The 25,723-nt window shown below is 37.7% G+C and overlaps 2 protein-coding genes and 1 pseudogene across 2 annotated transcripts; 1 reads left to right on the top strand and 2 right to left on the bottom strand.

Moving 5' to 3' along the window:
- Nucleotides 1–7,985: 7,985 nt before the first annotated feature.
- On the bottom strand, nt 7,986–9,498 carry LOC113352001 (annotated as a pseudogene).
- A 951-nt stretch (nt 9,499–10,449) lies between these two features.
- Nucleotides 10,450–11,612, top strand: LOC113353981 (Werner syndrome ATP-dependent helicase homolog). The gene has a single exon (XM_026597443.1). The coding sequence runs from the start codon at nt 10,549–10,551 to the stop codon at nt 11,530–11,532; it is 984 nt and encodes a 327-aa protein (XP_026453228.1). The 5' UTR covers nt 10,450–10,548; the 3' UTR covers nt 11,533–11,612.
- A 4,576-nt stretch (nt 11,613–16,188) lies between these two features.
- LOC113353982 lies at nt 16,189–18,126 on the bottom strand. The gene is made up of 2 exons (XM_026597444.1): nt 17,803–18,126; nt 16,189–17,363 (listed from the first exon to the last, which is right to left on the bottom strand). The coding sequence occupies exon 2, from the start codon at nt 17,268–17,270 to the stop codon at nt 16,698–16,700; it is 573 nt and encodes a 190-aa protein (XP_026453229.1). The 5' UTR covers nt 17,271–17,363; nt 17,803–18,126; the 3' UTR covers nt 16,189–16,697.
- Nucleotides 18,127–25,723: the final 7,597 nt, after the last annotated feature.

A 25,723-nucleotide genomic window follows, 5' to 3' on the forward strand; every position in this document is an offset into this window, starting at 1 on the left:
CATCGGACTGAGGATGGTATGCTGAGCTACGACAGAGTTTGGTATTTTGCATAGTAAAATAAGCATCCCAAAAGTTACTCATTAAAATTTGATCTCGATCACTGACTATACTTCTTGGCATCCCATGAAGACGAACAATCTCTCGTACAAATATCTCCGCAATAGAGCTAGCCGAATAAGGATGTGTGAGTGCAATAAAGTGTGCATACTTGGTTAAACGATCCACCACCACCAGAATGGAATTCTTACAATCATACGATGGAAATCCATCAATAAAATCCATTGATATGTCGATCCACACATCGGCAGGTATAGGAAGAGGATTTAATAATCCTGGTGGAGCTATAGCTTCAGCTTTATTTCGTTGACACACATCACACTGAGCAATAAATTCTTTAACTGATCGTTTCATGCCTTTCCAATGAAAATTATGTTTCCAACGCTTGTAAGTTCGCAGAAATCCCGAATAACCCCCAATAGGATTTGAATGAAACTCCTCAAGAAGTTTGATACACCATAAAGAAGTTGGCACCACCACTATACGTCCTTTGTAGCGTAAAACTCCATTAACGTAAGAAAAATTGAGTTAGCATGATTGGGTATCAATGAGTTGTTGAATAAGAACACTTAGCTCAACATCGGAATGACATTCTTGGATTATCTCAGTAACTCCAGGAAAAATTGGTGCAGTAAGACTAAAATTAGAGCATGTGTTGCGAGACAAAGCAGGCTTACAAGGATTCGAAACTTCATCATACACGCAGAACATTAATATGTGATCGTTTTAGAAAAACCACATATTTCTCTTAGATTCGAAACTTCATCATTAATTTTGAAAAATCCCATGTAATAGGTCCCAATGTGCGTAACCATTGAACTCCTAAAACAGCATCACAACCACTGATATCGAGAAGATGAAAATCTGTCGAAAAAGAACAATTTTGAAGTTTCACCTGTATATTATGGCAGAATCCACGAGTTTGTATTTGAGCACCATCACCAACAGTAACTTGTAAGACAGCCTCTGCAGATTGCGTAGAATACCCACATTTCTTAGCAATTTTAGGGTGAAGAAAATTATGGGTTGAGCCAGAGTCAATCAATATTGAAAAAATCTGAGCTTTAGTATAACCCAAAATACGCATAGTCCTAGGAAAAGAAGAACCTACTAACGAATTCAAAGAGATTTTTGGTTCCAAATCCTCTGAAAGGGTAGTGTGAGTTAGAATGAGATCTGCATCAGTATCTTGGCTTGTCCCATCATAAGCTGCATCAGTGTTCTCTGAATCCGTAGGAACATCCAATAGTTATAGTCTAGGCTTCTCACATAAATCACCAGGCTGATAAAAAATTTCACAATTAAAGCAAAGACCCTTCTCCCTCTTTTCTTTTTGTTCTTCCCAAGTAAGGTGTTTAACACCAGCTGGTAAAGGATTTCTCTTGATCTTAGGATTGGTAGGAGCTATAGGTGATCTGAACTGGTTGGTCCTAGGAAAAACTTTGGGTGATATCAATAAAACTTCTTCCTGAGTTAGTGCCTTCTTAAAATTTGAAGCCAAAGTTGTGGGTTCAAATAACTTCACCACAGAACCAATCTCAGGTTTGAAGGAATGGATGAACAGATTAATCAAGTGTGATTCAGGAAAATCAACAAAGTTCAAAGGACGTTCAAATGCAGGAATATGCTCTTTAACAATACCTTTTTGCTTAATTGTACTAATGGCCATTTTAGCATCAATAAAATTCCCAGGAGAGAATCGTTCACGCACCAGAGAACAAAATTGTGGCCACTGTAGGTTGACGGATGTAGTTCGCTTCCAACGAAACCACGCATTAGCATCTCCTTTAAGATGAGCAGCAGCCAGTGATACTTTCATATTGTTAGCAATATTATGCCAAGTAAAATATTGCTCAGCTTGAAATAACCAACCATCGACGTCATCACCATCAAAAGAAACAAACTTCAGGTGAACTGGTGGATTGCGAGGAGGGGTATCAAGAATTCCACCACCATTATTATGTGTATTACGATTGGCATTGGTTTGAGGAATATCATCTGTTGTTTGCAGACGAGGAATGAGTTCTTGAAGCACATCACGGAAAGCCTTAGTTAACCCAGTGGTAAGATATTTTTCATGTTCAACAAGATCAATTTTACGGTTAGCTCTATCGTCTTCTCGAGCTGATTTTTCCTATGCACGTAGTTTCTTAACCGCAGCTTCATCCAACTCACGATTTTTGGTGATAGTTTCAACCAGTGTATCAAGTTTGGTTGTAACACCATCAATACTCTGTTGTAGTTTAGACAAATCGTTTGTGTACGTCATTGAAAAGAAAAAAAAAATTGGTATAAAAGTAGGTACAGGATGAACCTGCTCTGAACCAGATGTTAGGGTTCTAGACTAAAACACAAGGTTTACGTAACTGAAATAGGTTTAGAACCCAGATAACAAGATGAATTAGGAGAATAAGAGGATTGAGAAGAAGAAAAGAAGGATAAAAGAGATTGAAGAAGAGTTTCTCGTATTAATTCATAACTGTTTTACAAGCTCAGGCGTAGTATTTATACCTGCAAATACTTGTGGAACAAGTAATATTAACTATAGAGTCTTAACTAATTACAAAATTGAAAATATACTAAAAATAGAAGAGCTTATTAAGGGAAACTAAACCAACTCAGTGTTGGTACCGCAACATTCTTCTAGGTCTAATCCTTTGACATAATTTTTTAGGTAAGAATTTTAAGGATCTTTTTGTAGTCTGAGTCATGCTACAAGTGTCTTATTGTTTGTATGATTGGATCATTTTTATTACGGCTTAGTATTAGTGTTCTAATAGAAGTACAATCTGTTGATTTTTTTTCCCCTCGGTACACCACATCATTTCTAAATTTGAGTTTTTTTGTGTACTTCAGAACAATTTTATGACATGTTTCGCATTTTTGTTAAGGTAGTATACATGTAAAGCCTGTAACTAAGATATATTTCTACTATTGTGTAGGTTTCATGGAGGGGGGTGCGAATTTATTAAAACCTACTATTTACGAAGAAGAAAGTCCAAAAGATTATCGAGATGCTGATATGCTCGATTCAGAGACACTAGAAGATGGGGAGTGTAGGATACAAATTGGAAGTTTGAAATTTACTTAACCTAGTAAGTTAGAGTAAGGAGAGTGCATGGGAAGATCGGAGACTTAGATTTGGCAGAAATGGGAAGCAGGGGTGATGTTACAGAAAATCAAGCATCTAGTAGCAAAAACCGCAAGCGCAGGGCAAAGAAGAACAAGAAGACATGTCCTCCCCCAACTATCAAAAACATACACAAGTAAGCTTATTGTTAATTCTGACTATTTCTAGCTCTTGATGTTCGAGGATAACTAACTTAGTTTGTTTAGCCATATAAATTCACTCTGTAAACCTAAGTCCAATATCCACTCAGTAATAGCTACACGAAGGTTTCCAAGGAACAATCTTTGAACTCTGATAATAATAATGAGTAACTATGATTTTTTAAATGTAAACATCACTGCACATAATCTCAAGGTTAGAGGAAAGCTTAAAATATGATCATGTTATGTAATCTTTGAGAACGTTTCCCACCCTGGTGTTGATGTTAGGCAGATAAAAAATTTGTAGAGAGAAGATAAAGAACAAGTTTTATTGCTGTCTGTGTAAATACTTTTGATTAAGTTGAAAAGCAAACGGATTTATCTTCTGGTTCGATAGGAAGTTGGCTGCTCTTATTAAATTAGATTGGTTTTTAGTTTTACCTTTTCTGTGTTCGATAGGAAGTTGGCTGCTCTCATAGATTCGGCTTATTCGACGGTATCGGTTGTGAGCTGAATATATGGGATCGGCTTATAATTGTTTTGTGGTATGAGCCGATCCACTCTTTGTGTAAGCTAATAAAAATTTCAAGACATGATTCGGCTCATATGTGTTATTTCGGTTAAGCCGAGCCTTCTTATTTTCTTACAAGTTTTTGGCTTTCCAAATCTCTTTGTTGTTCGAATTAGTCTTATAACTTTCATACTTGTGTCAGGACCAATGCAGCTACAAAGGGGAAGAAGATAGAGGTAACACCTTCTACTTCTAAAACTCTCGATCCTAGAGGAGGAGGTAAGAAAAAATTGGGAGCGGGAGGTAGAGGAGGAACTTTAGAAGAAGTAAGAATTGAAAGACAAGTAAGAATTGAAAGACAAGAAGAAGGAATAGCTGAAGATGAAGAAGTTTATGATAATCAAGAAGTTCATCAATAAACACAACCCCAAGGAAAACCCAAGAAAGACAAGAGAGGTAAGAAGGTGGTAGAACCCGAGAAAGAGAAGCACGATGATGATCGACGGATCACTGGTTTACACATTCCTGATGAAGATGACGTAATTACACCTCGATCAGATGGTTTGCCTCATGGTCTTCCGGAAGATGGAGGAAATGTGTTGATTGGTTATGCCGATCTTGGGCGAAGAGAATTTATGAGACTCCTTATCACAACCGTGCAGTCCGAGTATTGAGACACCAGAGGGCAGCGGAATGGAGTCTTGATGAAGAGGTTCCTGAGGTGATTGCTTACGTACAAGCAAGTGCTTTATGGCCTACTATCAATTATGGACATAAGGAATATGATAGTGTGTCGGCCTCTGCATTTACCGAGCGCTTTTGTCCAGAAACTTACACATTTCAATTACCTTTTGGAGAGATGTCAATCACTCCTGATGAGGCTAGTAAGATTACAGGTCTTAAAGCAAGGGGTGTAAGTGTGGATGCTGGTTTTTATGACATGAGTTGGGATGAGCTATACAATTTGTACCTGGAATGCCTTGGTTGGGGTTCAATGAAAACTGAGTTGGAGTTTTGTCGATCAGTTAAAGATGTCGATACCGTTTTCATACCAGGTGGCAGAAATAAGAAGAATAAGAAGATCAAGTTGACTAACTTGAAAAGGGATTTTGAGAACACAAAGGAAAGAGTCACACAAGGTTTGTTGATAATGGATCCCGTCAAAGTGAAGCAAACCGGAACTTCCTACTTGCTTTATACTCTTGGAGACATCTTTCTCGACACTACCGGAAACAAGGTAAATGTTAATTATCTCCAATTGGTAAAGAATCTTGAAACTTGTAACAAATTTGCTTGGGGAACGGCTACGCTCGCTTACCTGCTGGACCAACTTTCCACCGCGCCTAGGTTGACAAGTACAAACATCGGAGGGAACTTCACTTTGCTCTAGGTAACTTTTGGGAGTTCAGAGTATGGTTCGGCTTATAACCATAAAACCTTTTAATCCGAAGTTTTTTCTTACTTGGTTCGGCTTATAATACTTGATCCATATAAGCCGAACAGTTCTCTGAGTTTGCAAACTTTAGTCTTACTTTGATGTTTCCAAGTAAAACTTGTTTCTATCAATTCAAATCCTTTGATTTTTTAATGTGGTTTTTTCGATGCAGGTGTGGATATATGACCATTTCCCAATTTTGAACTTGGCCAAAGTATTTGAGAAAGATGTCGATTATGTTGATACTGAGCCAACTGCAGCACGGTACGCGTACAAGGACTCCAAGAAAAGGAACAAAAAGAAGTTGGTGGCAAGTTTGAGAGAGACGTTAGACTGTCTTGGTGTTGATGATGTCGCTTTTCAACCATATGAGAATTAAGATGAAGAAGATGAAGTTGTTGAAGATGAGGATATGCCGGTAGGAATGTATCATGGGCCATTGTGGTATCCCGGTGGTTATGTTATATACGATCCTAGGCGAGTACTCCGTCAATTAGGATGCGTCCAAAAGGTTCCTTTGTTTGACGAGAAATTCAGGTTGTTACCAAAGAGTGGTAAGGGAACTAAAAGCACCACTTCATCTTGGGAACCAAAGTATGATCCTGATCCCACCGTTGAGTTTTGGAATAATTTAGACAATCACACATTAGATGCGTCCAAGTTAACACCTTTACTTGATGATCCATGTGAAGAGGATCCGGGCTATATGGATTGGTATAACCAAATTTCTCATCCCTTCATTATCAATAAGAAAAGGCAAAAGATATCTGATAAGGGGAAGGCGAGGCCAATCAAGATCACCAACAAGTCTAATTCCGAAGATGTAGTCAAGGCTTTCAAGGTTATGGTAAGAATGACTTCACTTTATACTGTTTTCATATATTAGTTATGGTAAAAATGTCTTCAACCTCATGGTTATAAGTTTTTCTCAAATGAAAAATAGGTTGCCGCGGGTAGGGAGATGTTGAAGAAAATGAAGGCCAAACTTGGTTGCAAAACAACAATGACCGTGGAAGAACAAAAATACCTCATCGACAAGTGGGATGCAATCATCAACAAAGGACAAGGACCCGAGGAACCCGAAAAAAGGCCTACCACTAAGAGGTCTCGACAAGTTGGTGAAAGTACAAGCCAAGTTGGTGCTACCGTCCAACCCGGTAATGATGCGTCGGAAGATGAAGACCAAGGTGGAAGAAGAGGTGGTCGTGGAACTAAGAAGAGGGGTCGTGGTTAAATTCCCTTTTATGTACACTTTTATGGTACACTTTTTCTTAAGTTTTAAGTACACTTTTATGGTGTTGCAAACACCTTTGATTTAAGGTGTTGAACTTTGTTTTTAATGGTGCTGGGATTGGGTTATGGACACCGTCAATTTCATGTTTTAATGAATAGCTTAACAGTTATGTGCCGAATTTACAGAGTTCGGCTTATCCTCTAATGTTAGTTACACGCCGAATCATTTGTCCTTCAGGTTCGGCGCATTCGATAATCACATTATGTGCCGAACTATGAACATTTACAGGTTTCGGCTTATACGATATCCTCAAGATGTGCCGAACCGCGAACAATATTTTAACCCAAAAATTAACAAATTCATGTTCGGCTCAGACGATAATCATATTATGTGTCGAACCTTGAACATAAGAGGTTTCGGCTGATACGATATTCTCCATATGTGCCGAACCAGTAACAATATTTCAACCCAGAAATTAAAAAATTATGTTCGGCACATACGAATTTGGATATGTAAGCCGAATTAGTAATGATTCTATTCCGGGCTATTCAGGATGTTGTTCGGCTTACTATGAAACTTTCATATAAGCCGAACTAGTGTCTAGCAAAAGGGTGGGAATTGGAAATTATAGGTTCGGCGCATGCAGTAAACAGATTCAGTAAGCCAAACCGTTCATCAATTGGTAGATTCGGCTCATAGATGTGAGCCGAACCTCAACCTGTTTCGCCGAACCATGATTCATAATCTAAGAAATCAGCCATTTGGGAATCATTGGTGTAGTTGATGTGTATTTTCGTAGGTTTTTTAGATGATATATGAACCTCTTCATCCTCCATTGAATCAAGAATTATAATTTTCTCACTTTCTGCTTCTCTTTCTCTCCTTCTTAACCAAACCAAAACTTTGATTTTTTTTTCCTCATATTTTTCATCTAAACAATTCTTATAATTCTGAAAAATATCTTAATCTCTAAACAAAATATTTAATCATTAATCAAGATTATTAACACTAATACGTAAAGGGCAGATTTGCCATTAAAAAAATGGGTTAAGGAGTTATCTGATTTTGCTATTCAACAACCTTTTTTGTCTTCATTCAGTATGCCTTGAAAGATTTTGGTATGCCCAAAATTATGGTTCTTTTAGAGATGTGTGATTGTTACTGATTTACTGAGCATTTGTTTTAACTGTCCACCGGTTATTGCTCTGGGTATGATTCTCCAAGCCCATGCTCATGTTCGTTCCCCAAGGTCACAATATGGTGAAGTGACTCGTTCTTTATGGGTTCAATAACAGTAAGTTACCAAAGACCAATTCAATTACAACCCGTCTTTGCTCAATGGGTACAAAACACTCACGCTTTAGCACTTGGTGCAACAGCTCCTAAATATAAAATTTATTCGACAAAAAATTAAGCTCATGTACTGTTTTATGCTTAAAATTAAATTTTGTTACACCAAAAAACCATTAAATCTAGTTTAACATTGGACTTTAGCTGAACGGAAATCATTAATGAGCCAACTTGCCATGTGCCTGTAAGCTGCTTGTGTGAGATGGACTCCATCCCAATGGATGTGTCGAGAAGGATCGGAACAAACCGTAACTCCTGGACTTCCACACATCCGACTTCCATCAAAATTATAAGGAGCTCAGGTGACTCCGCAACATGCTCTCAACACTGAAGACTGATCAAAACCAAGGGAACGAGACCGACGAAGGACCGATTGGAATGCGTTGTAATAATCACCATAAACTATGACAACATTAGGGAACTCTTGCCTCAGCCCTTGCAGCGCACCCTTTAAATAATTATTGTGATAATTCGCAAACTCATTTAAACCCACTAAGCATCCCATGTCGTCATATGCTCTTCTGTTTTGGCTATGGAATAAAGAGAGATATATCGGTATGCATCCGACTGGGAAATTACCAGGAACAACTATGTGTCTAGCTCCAGCTCTGATGACTTCCTGCTCAAGCACAAAAACATGTTATTTTAACTACTCTATACGATTGCATATTTACATAGTTAAAAACTAAGATAAGATAATTTTAGAGATAAGATAATTTTAGAGATAAGATTGATAGAATAAACATACCCTAACACCATGGGTTATAGCTCCGACTACATGGGGTACGTAAGTATGGATTTCTTCCATGGGTTTATTTTGGAAAAACGCGTAATTGTAGTCATTCCCACCGATCTCTCCCATGAATACAAGAGAATGTTGAAGCTTGTTTCGACACTCTGCAAATTGTTCACGGACAAGAAAGTTTAGTATATAACAAGAATTAGAAATACACAATACATGATTTTATGTCGCTCATAAAAATTTCAAATTTAGCTAAAAGAGAGTTTTAGGTTTTACCAGTAAGTGTGTGGCAGGAGGAATTGAGATGTTTGTGGAACCAATCCAATTGCACATTAAGATGACTATCAGTAGAAGGAGCATGAATGTTCCTCTCCCTGAAAAATGAGGGAGGTAATGCCGTACTTCCAGCTACGGCAAAATTGACTCCCTGAAGAAACGAAACGCCACTCTCCAAATAGGGGTTCAGAAGTGGAAGACCAAGAGCCATAGCTGTAGTAAAAAGAAATTAAAAAAAATCGATGAAAATATTTTTTTAACATTATTAATATCTAATCTCCAATGACAATGTTTGAAACCCTTTTAGTAATAAATATCACGTAAAAGAAACTTAAATTAGAGGCTGAGATTAATAGTTACAGAAGTAATCAATCATTAGAAGGCCATCGGAACAACGACCAGTGGCTTTACGGAAGAATGACTCTCCATAAGGATACCGAGCAGCATAAGACCTTGCACCAACAGGACCTTCACGAATCAAGTTTCGAGCATCAGATATGGAGTCTCCAAACTGGTATATAGCGTCAAACTTGCATGTCTTATTATCTCGGGCAGTAATTGTAAGAGGGAGAAGGGAAAACATCAGAAAAAGATAAACCAAGTTCTTCATTAATGAAACCATTGCTTCAAAAAAGAGGGACTGAAGGATGATTTTGATTAGAGATGAGTAGAAGAGAGGAATATTATGTAGGTGATGCTGGCGCAGTAGACAAAGACTAATAGCTTAGCAGAGTATGGGATGTGGTTTATGTGTAGGTAATTGCTCGTATTTATAGATTAAAAAAATATACTAATCCTACTCGGGTATATAGGTTTTTATCCTACAACAACAACGAAACATATCCAGCTTGCTACTATTGTTTTTGGATACATCAAGGAATCCATTTCCCAATACTATAGGGACTGCCCTAAGGAATCCATTTCCTTGTACATAAATTAAAATTTTAGTCTTAAATTACCCCTTTTATTTGTTTCTTTAAAAAAAAAAAAATCAGTGGTCTTAAATTACCGTTTATTTTTATTTATTTTTTTTTTGGTCCAAGAACATAGCTCAGTAGTATCTCATCAACTCCAGTAAGAAGGAAGTCAGGGGTTCAATCTCACCGTAGTTGAAGTTTGTATTTAAATTAGTTTGTATAGAGGGATTTGGGGGGTTGGGTCTAGCAGTGGGGCTAGTGACTAGTCCAACTGGCTGGATTTGGGTAGGGACCTGAGTCCGGCTTTAGCCTATAAAGAAAAAAAGGAAAAAAAAACCTTTTTTATTTTAATAGGAAAGATTTAAACTACCCTTTAAACAAAGTAATAACACGTAAAGAATTACCATGCCACTAACTAATCACCTTCATTCCAAGACGATTTTACCCATGAAGTACTCTATAAAGTTCGATTGGTCTAAGATTCCAGAAACTTCTATTGTTAGTCTTAATACTGAACGCTAATATCACTCCTAATTATACTAGGTTTTGTTTTCCTTAATTCGGGAAGTTACAATACTTGGTCGCCAAGTCTTTTATGCATATAAGTAACCTACTCTTTCTACCGTTTCAACACACTAAAGTCTATACAACACACTAGACTTTCTCAATTCTCGCCTCTCTCTCGGGCTCTGATTTATTCAGTTTTATTTACATTAATTCTTTGAGAAAATTCTTTTTTTTTTTTAAACTTAACCATGGCAGGAGGATCATTGGTTCAGAAAGTTCAGAATGGCTCATCAGTTCAGAAGATTCAGAATGGCTTGTCTGGTCTTTCTATCGCTGATCCCAAGAAGTGGAGTGATCAGATGAGCAGCAACAGTAGTACTAATGGCAGCAACAGCCAGAACGGTGGTGATACTGTACCATTATCATCTATCAAAGTTGTTGATAAGACTAAATCTACACATCATGAATACACCGTGTATTTTCACAAAGATAAAATCCAAACAACTGTTACTCATACAGCTTCTGTGGTAGATCGATGGATTGCGAGTATCTACAGTGATTTCCCGACTAAGTTGAATAATCTTGTTGTGGGTCTTGATATCGAATGGAGACGAATAAGAGATAATAGCACCAGAAACCCGGTTGCTGTTTTGCAATTGTGTACGTTAAAGCGCTGTCTCATATTTCAGATCTTGTGTTGCGATCACATTCCCGATTCACTTGCTGATTTTCTTGGTAATGAGAAGTTTACCTTTGTTGGAGCTGGAGTCGATGGCGATGCGCACAAGCTTTGGACTGATCATGGTTTGAATGTTGCAAGAACCGAAGAACTTGGCAGTTTGGCTGCTTTTAAACTCACCACTACTGTCAAAGAGTATAGAGAAAGTTGGCTATACAAAGATGGGCTGAGGAATTTGTCAAACGCTGTTCTCGGCCAAGATTTGCGGAAGAGAAGAGATATCCAGTTGAGCCACTGGGATAATGGTTTCTTAACTGATAATCAGGTTGAATATGCTTGTTTGGATGCTTATGTTTCGTTTAAAATAGGCGTCAATTTGATAGGTCGTTCTAATCCAGTACATACGGATGATCGACGCGGTGAAAGGAGGTTTTATAAGGATTTTAACGGTCCCAAAAAGGATGTGGAAGAAGAAACTAAGCAGGTTTCTGACAAGAAGCAGGCTAATGGGTCGTCCAAGACTAATGGAACCAAAAGTAATAAACGTGTTTAGGTATTAGATTAGGGTTTTTTATTTATTCGTCTCAAATCTTTAGATCCTAAAATCTGTCATCTGTTTTAATGAGGACCATTAATAAATATAGATCTGAATTTGCTTTAACTTTTTTTTTCCCTCTTATTTTAAAATCAACTGAAATTGGGGCCAAATTAATCTATGTTACCCTGACATCAAAGTCAGTCGGACAACCTAAGCGCTGCGAAACTTCCTAGGCCACAGACTGTTAGTGTTCATAAATAATTTTGCAAATTAAGCTCAATAATAATTTTCCTTACAAAATTTTCCATAAAACAGAAGGAAAGCTGTAAAACATCTACGATATCCTTCTTTATGATTTCAATTGAAAGCATATCCTTCTTTATGATTTCAATTGAAACCATTTAGGAACGATAAACCTGGAGTCATGGCAGTGTCTCCTCCCTTGATTGATGGCCGCCTTTAAAGTTTTAGGCCCGGCCAATTTCAGGTTCAGTATTAAGACTAATAATAGAAGTTTCTGGTACGATGGTGTACTTCGGCCAATTTCAGCGCATCAAAGTTTTAGGCACGGCCAATTCTCAAATCATTACACGCACCGCGACACACATCTTGTAGAGTACAATGGTCCCTTGCTTTGTATGCCTTGAATACTGGTTTTAAAAGAACGACTTGTCAGGGATCATGGTTTTTTTTGAGGGATCATGGTTTTATTAGGCCACCTTCCCTATAGTGATAAGGGGTGTCCTAAAACGTTGAAATGACTAACCTACCCTTAATCTAATTTAATTTAAAACCAATCTAATAACCACCACCTCCTCCCACCACCACCGCCGATTACCACCACCACCACCTCCGATTATCACCACCACCAACCACCGATTACCACCACCACCTCCTCCCACCACCACCGTCACCGCCTATTTAAGAATGTAACAACATCAATGCAATCACAATTAAGTTCGGTTACATAATAATTTTATCGAGTATAAAAGACGCCAGCCGCAACCTGATTCTGCCATGGGACCACTCCGGAGGTATTTTCCAACAAACCCTTCACTTTAATTTGATTTTGATTGCTTCAATCGAATAGAAATCATCAAAATAGGGTTTTAATAGGGGTTACAGAGCCATGTTCGGTTAGGCCAATTTTCCAAAAAAAAACTAATTTACTAACCGAACTTCTTGAAAATGAAGAACACGAAGAACTGTTCGGTTCTATTGGATTTAAAACTAAGTCACCGAACTCTCTGTTCGGTTGTTTCGCAAAAAAATTTAAAACTATAAAGTAACCGAACTCCACCCTTAGAACCGAAAAAAAACAAATCCAGTCTAACCGAACTGTGTTGCTGTGGCCACTATGTTGAGTTCCAAAATAACTGAACTTAGCCAATAGAGTTCGTTTTGTTCGCAAAAACTTTTAAAACTACAAAGTAACCGAACTTAGCCAATAGACGCTGGAACTTCACATTTTTTTTGTTTGTTAAGTTCGGTAACTTCAAAATTTTATCGCAGAAACCGAACTCAGAGTTCGGTTTGTTAGCTGTTGTGTTCCTTTTCCAAACTAAATTTGGGTATGCAGCCCACATTGGCTAGTTTAAGCATTGACTTATAATTTACATGTCCAAGTCTACCATGCCAAACGTTCAAAGACTCACAAACATAAGCAGAAGAATCATTATTATTCATTACAGCAGAGTTTACATTAAGCTTATACAGACCCTCAGTCTTATAACCCTGTCCCACATAATCCTTACCCTTAGTTACAACACATTTTCCAGATTATATTACAATTTTAAAACCCTTATCATCTAAAACAGCACAAGAAACAAGATTTTTGCAGATGTCCGGAACATGAAGAACTTCATTCAAAGTGAGAGTCTTGCCAGAAGTGAGCTTGAGCCCAACTTTGCCTTTTCCTACAACCGCAGCTACAGATGAGTTACCCATATAGAGTTTCTCTCCTTCCCCTACCTTATTGTAGGAGGTGAACATTTCTTTGTTCCCACAGACATGTTTGGTAGCCCCAGAGTCTACCCACCAGTCTCTCACATTTGTTACCAAATTTACTTCAGACACCGTGCCAGAAAATTCATCTTTGTTGTTTTCAACCAAATTAGCATTATTTTTCTTTTTAAGGTCCTTACGGTTTCTACAATGAACCGTCATATGGCCAGGATTTCCGCAAGCATAGCAATCACCCTTAATTTTATTAATGCTAGATTTAGGTTTCTGAAACATACCTTTCTTGCCTGGAGGTTTCTTGGAGTTGTTTCGGTTCTTATCAGCATTGGAACCTTTGTGTTCAGTCACATGAGCTTTGTAAGACATGTCCCTTGAAGAAGATACATTTTTGTCCTTGGAGCACAACAATTCTTCAACTTGAATTTTCTTACCCAGTTCAACCATAGTAACTTCAGCAGTTTCATGTCTAAGTTTCTTCTTGTACTCGGACCAGGAAATAGGCAATTTCTCGATAGCAGTAGACACTTGAAAAGTTTCATCAATCACCATACCTTCCGCAAGAATTTCATTCATAATTTGCTGGAGTTCAAGGAATTGATCAACCACAGATTTGTCATTCACCATTTTATACTCATAAAGCCTAGCTACCAAGAATTTCTTACTTCCGGCAGTTTGAGCTTGGTATTTCGCCTCCAAAGCATCCCATAAATCAAAAGCAGAAAAGTTTTCTTTAGCATTGTAAAAATCATACAAAGCATCCTCCAAGCAATTCAGAATATGATTTTTAGACATGTAATTGTTCCTCTTCCATTCATCTAAAGAAGACTCACGACCAGCATCATTCAGCGATTCATCAAAAGGTTTCAGAACATAGGAATCCAACTCATGGTAACTTAGAAAGAATAACATTTTTGACTGCCACCTCTTAAAGTCTTTTACAGAAAACTTTGTAGGCCTTTCAACATCGTTCTTACCCATTGTTACAGACAGAAAACAGAAATATCGTGTTAAGATTGTTGCGTCTGTAACAATAAAACACTCAAGAAAGATGTTAGAAAGATGTTAGAATAAAAAGATTAATTTCTGGAAGGTAAATAAACACTCAATTGGACTGCAAACAGAGGACAGAGTCACGTGTTCAACACGCTGTCCTTAACACGATATTTGACCGGTACGCCTCAAGAATGAGTGATGCCTATACCCTGTGGTCAAGTTCGTATCCAGGATAAAACTGTCCGTTGCAAGCACTGTTAGCACTACAGTACTTGCCCACTCTTACTACCTCAACAGCGATTGCGCACGGAATGAAAAATAAAGGACCACACAGGGAGAGAAGACGAAAAGAAGAGGATAGTAGCTCTTCTGGACACAAAACGAAATGAGAGAAAGTGATCGCTTTATATAGGGGAGAATAGACAGAGGTCTCATAAACGCGCATTAAAACAATTTCAATTAATTCAGATTTTTTCCAACGGTTTTAAACGTTCATGCATCACTTAATATCGATTTGAAACGTTCATGCGTCATAACATTCATTAATGTTCAAGCATAAACATAATGTTTCCCAAAGAATTATTTTGTTTCAAATATTAATTCGATAATTCAAAAGAAATTTTGCCAAAAAATATAAGTCTTGACCCACACCCGAACCCGCACGCATGACGGCGTGCGTGTTTCGGTGCGAAGCACCTCGCGTGTGTGAAAATGTGCGATTGCACCAACTAGTCCATTGCCTAAGTCCTCTCTCTCGCACAAAAGTGTTAATGACCCAAGGGCCACTCTAATATCAAAAAATTCAATACTTATGGAGAGATTTCATCTTTAGTTTTCCCTATGTGGGACTAAACGTTCATTCACAAATAGTGAAAATGAGCTAGTGTCCTTAGTGACCAATAAATCCTAAGTTCCAATCCCACCAAGACCAAAAAACCAAATTATTGTATAAATTCATTTTCTCTAACACATGATTCACCACTCTAAATGAAAACCTGGATTTTCTAAATAGCTCTCTCTCTTGATTGGATTAATTCGTTTTTTTTATCCATTTGTTGATTTTGTTGTTGTTGTTTTAGTAATGAGTTTTGATTGGATTGAAGAAATTTGTTGCTTCTATTCATAATTAATACAACACTGTTAAATATTTGTACACATGATTAATGTGAGATGATGACTTTCAGTTATTTGGTCCCATGTTCTTGTCAGATTGATGTGGTGCGTGTTATTGCTGAACTACCTCACTAAATTGTAGAACTTAGGCCAGCCATGAGATGTTAATTTCTGGTGGGATAGGATCATCTGTAGACATTGTTTTCGGTCCTAGTACTTTGTTTATACAGTAGTATATTCAGGATGAAGTCCAACCAGCGAAGTCCCAAAGAAGCTACAGCTGTGGTACAATTAGTTTGTAATCCTATACTTTAGTTAGCTAAATTCTGGTGAATAAATTTGTAGTTACAAGTATAACTCTTCGACTGAAGAACATCTACTTTCCTTTTTCTATTCAAAATATTATCAGTTTCCTTCCATGTCTATTTGGAGAGCTTATGAATTGTTAGTAATGGTTTCACAAGATTTGTACATGTTGTCATTGCTGTACCTGATTTTAAGAAAATCGCATTTACAAGGTGAACAATGAACTTGTTAACATGATATGGCACACGGAAGCGATTTGAAAACAAGGAGAACCGATAAAACACTCCAATCCAGGAGAAAACTCTAATCCAAAATTACAAGAAAGTAACAATGGAGTTTAACCCAAATAACAACCAACTGGTTAATAATAATTCAATAGACGAGCTCGCAAGCTACTTGACAAACAGAAAGAAAAGACTACTTATAACCATCGACTGACCAGAACTTCACATACGTGTGAAGTTTATCCTAACAACTTTGACTCCTAAAGATATTTATCTTTAAAGTTCCATATCTTATTTGACTAGGAAACTAACCGACAAACAAATTCAAAGAATATCCTAAGACACGAAACATTGAACCAAAGATATATCCAAGATATTTGTCGTATCTTGAAATGCACGTGAATCCCAAATATACGTCCCGTATCAAGCTCCCCCACTGCGACGAAACTCGCCTCGAGTTTACATAAAAATGACAAATTGACGAGAGGAACTTGGAACTGCCACTAGTGACGCAACTTGATTTTGAATTGTGCATTGGTATCACTAGCCAATCCGAAAAGAAATTCAGCTTCACAGTCTGCGTTACATGCACGTACCAACTAGTCGGGAAGTGATGTTTGCTACCATCCTTACAATGTAAGAACTCCCAAGAAACTTTCCAAGCACGGTCATGCAATATCCCCAAAAGGTTGGTGTACAGAAGTTACTACAAGGATCTTTACATGGGCAGAGGTGAGACTGTACTTCGGAACTGGTCATCTCACTTGAAATCAAGGAAGTAACAATTACGTTCTTGTGACAAGCACCATCAGTAGTAAGGTCATCTTCAACTACATCTTGCAAATGCTCCTTGATAACTCCAGGTCTAGGAAATGGAGTTAATATTACCTTTGTCCTTCCCCATCTAAATTCGTACGAGTTCTCCCAGCCTCTACGAACTGCACCAACATCGGATAACCACGGCCTTCCCAAGACGATATCACCAACAACTATGTCATCTACTTCGCAAATAATAGTGTCAGAATAATATTTTCCGAAGGAAAATGGTAGCCTGCAAACTCCAACACAAATAGTTACTCCATTCTTGACATTGTCAATCTGATCTGGATGAGGGTACCAATCCATTTCGAGACCAAGTGATTCCACCAATCTCATGGATACCAAATTTTCCACACAATCACCATCGATTATAAAATGGCAGGTAGTACTCCCATCAACATTTCCGCGGAACCAATGCTCTCTCTCGTCCTTAGTATTAGGATATTCACCCATTTTACATAATCAATTAGAACTCCGTGCAGTACTAAGAGATATAATCATTTAGGTCAAACTTACAAATGAATACTGATAGATAACGGCTTAAAAGTTTTCAAAATTTCAAATGAGTACTGTTGGACAAAGGTTTAAGTTTCACAAAACTTACAGACGAGTGGGCTTAGTCAAAACTTGATATTGAAACAGAAGATGGAATATATGCAAGGGCTGGGGTTTCTAAACCGTACCGTTTTTGTTTTGACAGTTGACACAAATCATGCAATATATCTTTTTCACAACTCGATCACAATTTCATTGAGTAATAAAAATTGAAACTAGAGTTTCACTAGTATTAAATATGGCCGAAAATAGAGAATATGACAACCAGATGGGTGATGCCGGTAAATGATGAACGATAACAGGGGATACTTACTAAGAGATGATGATAAGAACCCAAATCCTCAACTGCTTTCAACTTTTCAAACAAGATCAAAGATTTATTTTTCTTTTTTTCTTATGATAAAATATCTAGATTGCTCAGGAATCCTCGACCGATTATTCTAGATACGACAGGAACGAACAGTAGCTCTGAATCCACATGATATGGCACACGGAAGCGATTTGAAAACAAGAAGAATCCACTCCTTAAAGCAACCGATAAAACATTCCAATCCAGGAGCAAACTCTAATCCAAGAGTACAAGAAAGTAACAATGGAGTTTAACCCAAATAACAACCAACTGGATAATAATGATTCAATAGACGAGCTCGCAAGCTACTTGACAAACAGAAAGAAAAGACTACTTATAACCATCGACTGACCAGAACTTCACATACGTGTGAAGTTTATCCTAACAACTTTGACTCCTAAAGATATTTATCTTTAAAGTTCCGTATCTTATTTGACTAGGAAACTAACCAACAAACAAATTCAAAGAAGATCCTAAGACACAAAACATTAAACCAAAGATATATCCAAGATTTTTGTCATATCTTGAAATGCACGTGAATCCTAAATATGCGAGTCGAGTTTTGGTGTTATTAGATTAACAGAAGAACGAGAAGAATAACAAAAGAGGTTTAGAAGAAACTGTTTGATATTGATACCCAATACGTTTTATGATACAAGATTACAAAGCACAGGCAACCTATATATACATATAGACTTTGTAGAGACCTAAATATTTAAAGACTTGGAATACAAGTATTTCCTAATGTTCTACTTTTCCTAGAATACAAGACATACTATGTATAAGGAGTTCTAGAATATTACGTAACTGATGTTGCCTTAACACCCTCCCGCAAGCGCAACGGGTCATCTTGAACCGTTAGCTTGAACCTTAAAGAAGTAAACCGGTCTCTAGGGAGAGGTTTGGTAAAAATATCCGCTACCTGATCCTTTGAAGAAATAAATCGAACATCCAGCTTTTTAGAAGCAACTTGATCACGAACGAAGTGATAGTCTATTTCTATGTGTTTTCTTCGAGCATGAAATATGGGATTAACCGTAAGATATGTAGCTCCAAGATTATCACACCATAGAACAGGCGGAGATATAGTTGATACTTGTAATTCCGAAAGAAGAGATTGAATCCACATAATTTCAGCAGTAGCAATAGCAAGGTATTCAGCTTCAGTGCTTGAACGAGATACTGTCTTTTGTTTACGAGCACTCCAAGAGATAATATTACCTTCCAGAAAAATACAATATCCACTAGTCGAACGAAGATCTTCTAAGGAACCAGCCCAATGTAAATCTGTATAAGCAGTGAAAGACAATTTCAAAGTATTGGCCGGTTTAAGACAAATTCCAAAAGTAGAAGTATTTTGTAGATAACGTAATATACGTTTAACTAGACTACAGAGATATTCTGTTGGAGCATGCATAAATTGACAAACTTTATTTACTGCATAAGCTAAATCAGGACGAGTAAATGTCAAGTATTGTAATGCACCAACAATACTTCTATATTCGGTAGCATCAGTCATGAAAGTGCTACGACCAGACGATATATCCCCAGTTGGGCTGAGTGGAGTTTTAATTGGTTTAACACCATCCATTTTTTCTCTAATAAGAAGGTCATGGACATACCTCCTTTGTGTAAGAAGTAATCCGGAAGACCTACGTTTTGCTTCAATTGCAAGAAAATAAGACAATGAACTAAGATCTTTAATTGCAAACTCAGTTTGTAAAAAAGCACGAATAGATTGTAACCCTGAAGAACTTGAGACAGTAAGAATAATATCATCGACGTAAACGAGCAAGAAAACAATACCAGTGTCATCATGTCGAATGAAGAGTGAAGAATCGCACTTGGAAGTAACAAACCCATTCTGCAACAAGAAATTACTGAGTCGATGGTACCAAGCACGTGGATCTTGTTTTAATCCATAGAGAGATCGATGCAGTTTACAAACATATGTAGGAAAATTCGGATCAACATATCCCGGTGGTAAACTTCCTCTTCAAGATTGCCATGTACAAAGTCATTCTGAACATTAAATTGATTAATAGGCCAGTTATGAGAGAGTGTCAGTCTAAGAATTACACGTATAATACAAGGCTTTACTACCGGACTATAGGTTTCACCATAATCAACACCTTCCTGTTGATTAAATCCTTTCGCCACTAGTCGAGATTTACGACGTTCAATAGTACCATATGCTTTTCGTTTAATACGATAAACCCATTTACAACCAATGAGATTCAAAGAAGGATGATAGGGTACTAGAGTCCACGTACCGTTTCGAAGCAATGCATTATACTCATTATTGGAGGATTCACGCCAGTCTGGATTTGCCTGAGCTTGTGAATAACAAGTGGGTTCAAGTTCAGAATCTGCAAGAAGAGCATATTTAGATGTATTAGGCTTAAAGATCCCGTCCTTAGACCTGGTAATCATGGGATGCCCTGTAGTCTCCGAAACAGTTGTAGTTGATGCATTAGCAGATGAAGTATCTGACGTAGTTGCAGACGTAGATGGTGTAGAAACTGACGTAGAAGATGACGCAGCAGCTAATGAACTAGATGTCGTTGGCAGTGCAGAGTCTAAAGTACGGGTGTCCATACTGACATCGAGTGATGATTCAGCTAGAGATAAATTATCTGTGGGTAGTTCAGAGCTACCAGTTGGCAAAGGAGTATTCATACTAACACCAGGAGATGGTGGATTCGGCATAAAGTTATGAGAAGAACTCACAAGAAACGGAAGATCGTGCATAGATGTAGATATTACCTGGTCGTTGATTGAGGGAGATGGTGTCGATGACGCGGCAAAGGAAAAGATAGTCTCATTGAACACGACATGACGACTAACATAAATCCGACCAGTAGGTATATGAAGACATTTGTAACCTTTATGCATAGGACTATATCATATAAAAACACAAGGAGATGATAAAGGTTCCATTTTATGAGACCTATATGGACGAAGATGGGGATAGCACAGGCAACCAAAGACACGTAAAGACTGGTAATATGGTAAAACGCCAAAAAGAGTTTCATATGGAGATACTTGTGCAAGAGATGAAGACGGCACACGGTTCATTAAGTAACAAGTTGTGAAAAAAGCATCATACCAATAGGAAGAAGGGATAGAAGCCATAGAAAGCAAAGTAATACCAGTCTCACGAATATGTCGATGTCGACGTTCAACTAAACCATTTTGCTCAGAAGTATGTGGACACGAAAATCTATGAACAATACCATTTTGTTGAAGATAAGGAGTAAGTTTGCGATATTCTGCAGCATTATCAGATTGAAAAATTTTGATTTTTCGATCAAACATATTTTCGACATGTTTTTGAAACACAAGAAAAGTATAGTAGACATCAGACTTATGAGATAAAGGAAACATCCAAGTGAAACGACTGTGGCATCAATAAAAATAATGTAATATCTATAACCTTCATTGGACAAAACATGAGGGGGACCCCAGACATCAGAGACAATTAAGTATAGAGGATGTAAATATTGATTCAAACTAGAAGAAAATGGTAACTTATGACTCCTATGCTCATGACAAGAGGAGAAAAAAGTTATAGTTTTACTAGATACTGGAAGGGAAAACTTTGAAATAATATGACGCACAGTTTGCATCATAGGATGTCCTAATCTAGAATGCCAATTATGCAGACTTGCTCTTTCACCGACACATGCTTCTTTAGAGAATGAGGAAGCATCCAGTTCATAGAGACCACCTTTCCTACGTCCGCGTAGAAGAACCTTCCTTGTACACCGATCCTTTACAAGACAGAAGTCAGGATGAAACTCAAACAACACATTATTCTCACTTGTAAGTCGAGCGACTGATAATAGGTTATGAGAAATATAAGGAGTATAAAACGTGTTTGAGAGATGTAACTTACGATCAGGTGTCTCTAGGATTGAGGAGCCAACACGAGAGATAGGAATAGAATCACCATTACCGAGCTTGATTTGATCAGGGCCATTATACTCTGAGTATATATGCAGGCGAGAGAGATCATTAGTAATATATTTGTAGCTCCACTATCTGGAACCCATGGAGCAGTAGATTCATATCCTGATGCTTGAGTAACATACGCACGGGGAGATGAAGAGGACTGAGCAGGTGAGGACCGAGCAGGCTGACGACGAGGGGGTTGGGGACGAAAAGTTTGGTCGAACCGTTTCCAGCAAAGGTAAGCATGGTGTCCAGGTTTATCATACAGTTGGCAGGGAGGTAACTGACGAGGACCACCACCATCTTGATGTCCAGTACCATAGCGTTGTTGAGAATTAGGGTTGGACGCTGAAGATCTTGCAGATGATGCTACGTTCGCAACAGGTTGAGAAGACAATGATCTGTGTTGTTGTTCTAGACGGAGTTCAGAGGTGAGAAGATAAGTAATGAAGTCCTCAATGGTCATAGCTGCCATGGATGTGGTAAGAGACGTAACAATGGGATCATACGACGAGTCCAGTCCAGCAAGAATGCAGTGGCGTAATTCAGTGGTAGTAACGGTGGTATCAGCAGCAGCAAGACTATCACCTATATCACGAGCACGATCGATATAGGTTCGCATAGAGAGGGATCCTTTCTTCAAGGCACGAAGTTCACATTGAAGATTGTGAACATGAGCAGCAGATTTAGAGGCAAACATTGATTCAAGGGAGGTCCAAACTTCGCGAGAAGTTGAGAGACGGTGAGCATGTCTTAACACAGTAGGGGTTAAAGAAGAGAAAATCCAGTCAAGTAGAATACGGTCTTGTTTCTTCCAGGAAGTGAAATCAGGGTTAGGGTGTGTTTGGGAGAGTTGCAGCAGGACAAGGTTTGTCACCGTTAACAAAGCCATCTAGTTCATAACCTTGAAGGTAGGGAAGAAATTATGCACGCCAAAGGGAGTAATTTGTGTCATCAAGTTTAACAGTAATTATATGATAAGGTTGAGAGAAAAGTGAGGAAGACATCATTGATTGAGAAGAAAAAACAACTGTTGAAACTGTAGAAGATGCGGAAGGCATGGAGAATCGAACAAGGATGATACCAAGTCGAGTTTTGGTGTTATTAGATTAACAGAAGAACAAAAAAAAAGAACAAAAGAGGTTTAGAAGAAACTGTTTGATATTGATATTCAATACGTTTTCTGATACAAGATTACAAAGCACAGGCAACCTATATATACATATAGACTTTGTAGAGACCTAAATATGTAAAGACTTGGAATACAAGTATTTCCTAATGTTCTACTTTTCCTAGAATACAAGACATACTATGTATAAGGAGTTCTAGAATATTACGTAACTGATGTTGCCTTAACAATGCGTCCCGTATCATAACATATATCAGCCATTACGTAGCAAATGAGCTTCAATAGTTTTCATATATGTCCTGGCTCTTTAAGCTCTAGCAGGAGCAAAGAGTTGCTGTTTATTTAGCTATTTACAGGCATACATCTTTTTTTGAATTTTTTATATCCCTATGGATGTGATGAAACCTGAAACTAATGTCTGTATATATGGGAATCGATCTCATCTGGGTTTTTGTGATTTTCCTGTTTCAGCTGTATTCGACTTGATTGTGGATCAGAGGAATCTACTTTCTGTTGGATGTAAGAATGTGGTTGGAGCTTGTTGGGCTTCCCGGAGAATCGTATCTGCGGTTGAACAAAAAGAAGAATCCAAAGTAACTCACTGAAATCTGTAGTGCTAATGTTTATGAACAATCTCAGTCTGAACTAGCGAGTCTGAACAATCGTCATCATAACATTCGGTAGGGCAATTTCGTTTTCTTAAACCATAAACCCTGATATTGATTCATATAATGTTTTCTTGATATTTCTATTTACGCATGAAACTTAATGTAGATAATTTCTTGGTTTACTTCACCTTTGCTAGGGTTTAGGATTTTTAATTAGCTAAGGTTGTGTAACTCCAACGTCTATCCTTGAATTGTCGTCTCTGGTACAATGTAAACTTGATTACATTCTGGTTCTCACTCCTTTTTCTTCATTTAAGACATGCATTGTTATGTTTTTAGTATGTGTGTATTGAGAATTTGAGATTATTTTCACATGAATATGCAGGGGAACCCACACTTCTAATTCTAGACATTAGCAAGAATGGAATCGGTCCAAAAAAGCGTTTCAGGTCTTGGACTCTTGAGGGCAGTTTGAAGCCTGTACTCAACTTCAAGGTATGGAGTCTATGGACTTCTATATTTTCTAATAAATAATTTTAAAAAGTCTTGTGTCCGACAATCTTCTAACTGATATCCAACTCGTTGATTACAGGGTTACACGATAGGAAATAGGAATTCGATGACGATTTTGCTGTGAAGTTCTATTTGAGGTGAGTTAGAACTCCTTCAAAGGCATAAAGGAAACTAGAAATGCAGGCCCATGAACTGTGTGTTTATTCCTCAAGCGAAATATCGTTTTGCCAAGTTCTAGTTCTATCTTGTGTTTGTTCAGTTTGATTTTTGTTTCTTAGTTTATGGACTTTGGTTGGTTTAGATTCTATCTGAAATTCATTCATTGTCTTAAAAAAATATACAAGGTACATTGGTTCTCCCTGCATAGTACGACTGTACGACGCTAACATGTATCAGCATGAACCATGAGTTGAAAAAGTCACTACAAAATAACTTAGGATTTAGCAAAAAATGATGAAGTATGAATGATGATGGGTAGTAGTAGTAGTTCATAGTGAAGTCACGCACGCAGTAGTTACTGCCTTGTGTGCCCATTTCTTTTGAAACTGCAGGAAACAAGGTATATTTGCTTGGTACAGAATCAGAAACATTGGGACATTATTGTACTACTCTTTGTATCATTGCGGGTATTTATTTTATTTTATTTTATTTTTGTGTAGGATGGCTTGTATGAGCCTTTGTATCATCCATTGAGTAGCAATACGATCTCTCTGTATGTCTTTTACAGCATGTTTGGTTCAAGTTATTGGATTCCTGGTAATCCAATTCCAGGGGAATGTGACCAATTCCTTGAACCAAACGGTCCAAATCAACTTTGTGTAATTGAGAATTTTGATTCCTAGAAATCCAATTCCCCCCAAAATGATAGATTTACATTGTATTGGTCTAGTAGTGCAATGGAATTTGATTCCAAGGTAAAAACAAAAAAAATTGGATTACCTCAACCAAACGCTAATTTTTTGGATTTGAATTCAATTCCAAGAATTGGATTACCCCATAATTGAATTCATAGGAATCCAATTATTCCAACCAAACGGGGTGTTAGTTTATTGTTATCGGTGAAGGTAAAAGAATATATACAAGATAACTTGGTGAATTAGATAGAATGAATAATTTTTATTGTCGGATCCTAAAAAATAACACATGCACCTAAGGGTATCTTCTGTCCAAATAAAATTAGTCAGTTAGGTCAGGTCTGACTCAAAAATCAAACACATTTTCTGAGCCAGACCTTGGTGAGTCAGATTCGGAAACAAAGAAAACATGATCCAAGCCTTACCTATCCCACCCAAGGATTGTTGTAACCTTGTAGTGCCTTTTAGGATTGCGGGTTTGTAAAAATCTTTGAATTTCTGGGTTTCGAGATCCATAGAAATCTTGTTTCCAAGGTTCTGGTAGGGAGCATGAGTTTTGTTTTGGATCCAAACACTCGTGTGTACTTTTTAGAGATGTGTGATTGTTACTGATTTACTGAGCATGTGTTTTAACTGTCCACCGGTTATTGCTATGGGTATGATTCTCCAAGCCCATGCTCATGTTCGTTCCCCAGAGGTCACAATATGGTGAAGTGACTCGTTCTTTATGGGTTCAATAACAGTAAGTTACCAAGGAGCAATTCAATTACAACCCGTCTTTGCTCAATGGGTAGAAAACACTCACGCTTTAGCACCTGGTGCAACAG

This window comes from Papaver somniferum, chromosome 2 (assembly GCF_003573695.1).
Source record: "Papaver somniferum cultivar HN1 chromosome 2, ASM357369v1, whole genome shotgun sequence".
Classification (NCBI taxonomy): domain Eukaryota; kingdom Viridiplantae; phylum Streptophyta; class Magnoliopsida; order Ranunculales; family Papaveraceae; genus Papaver; species Papaver somniferum.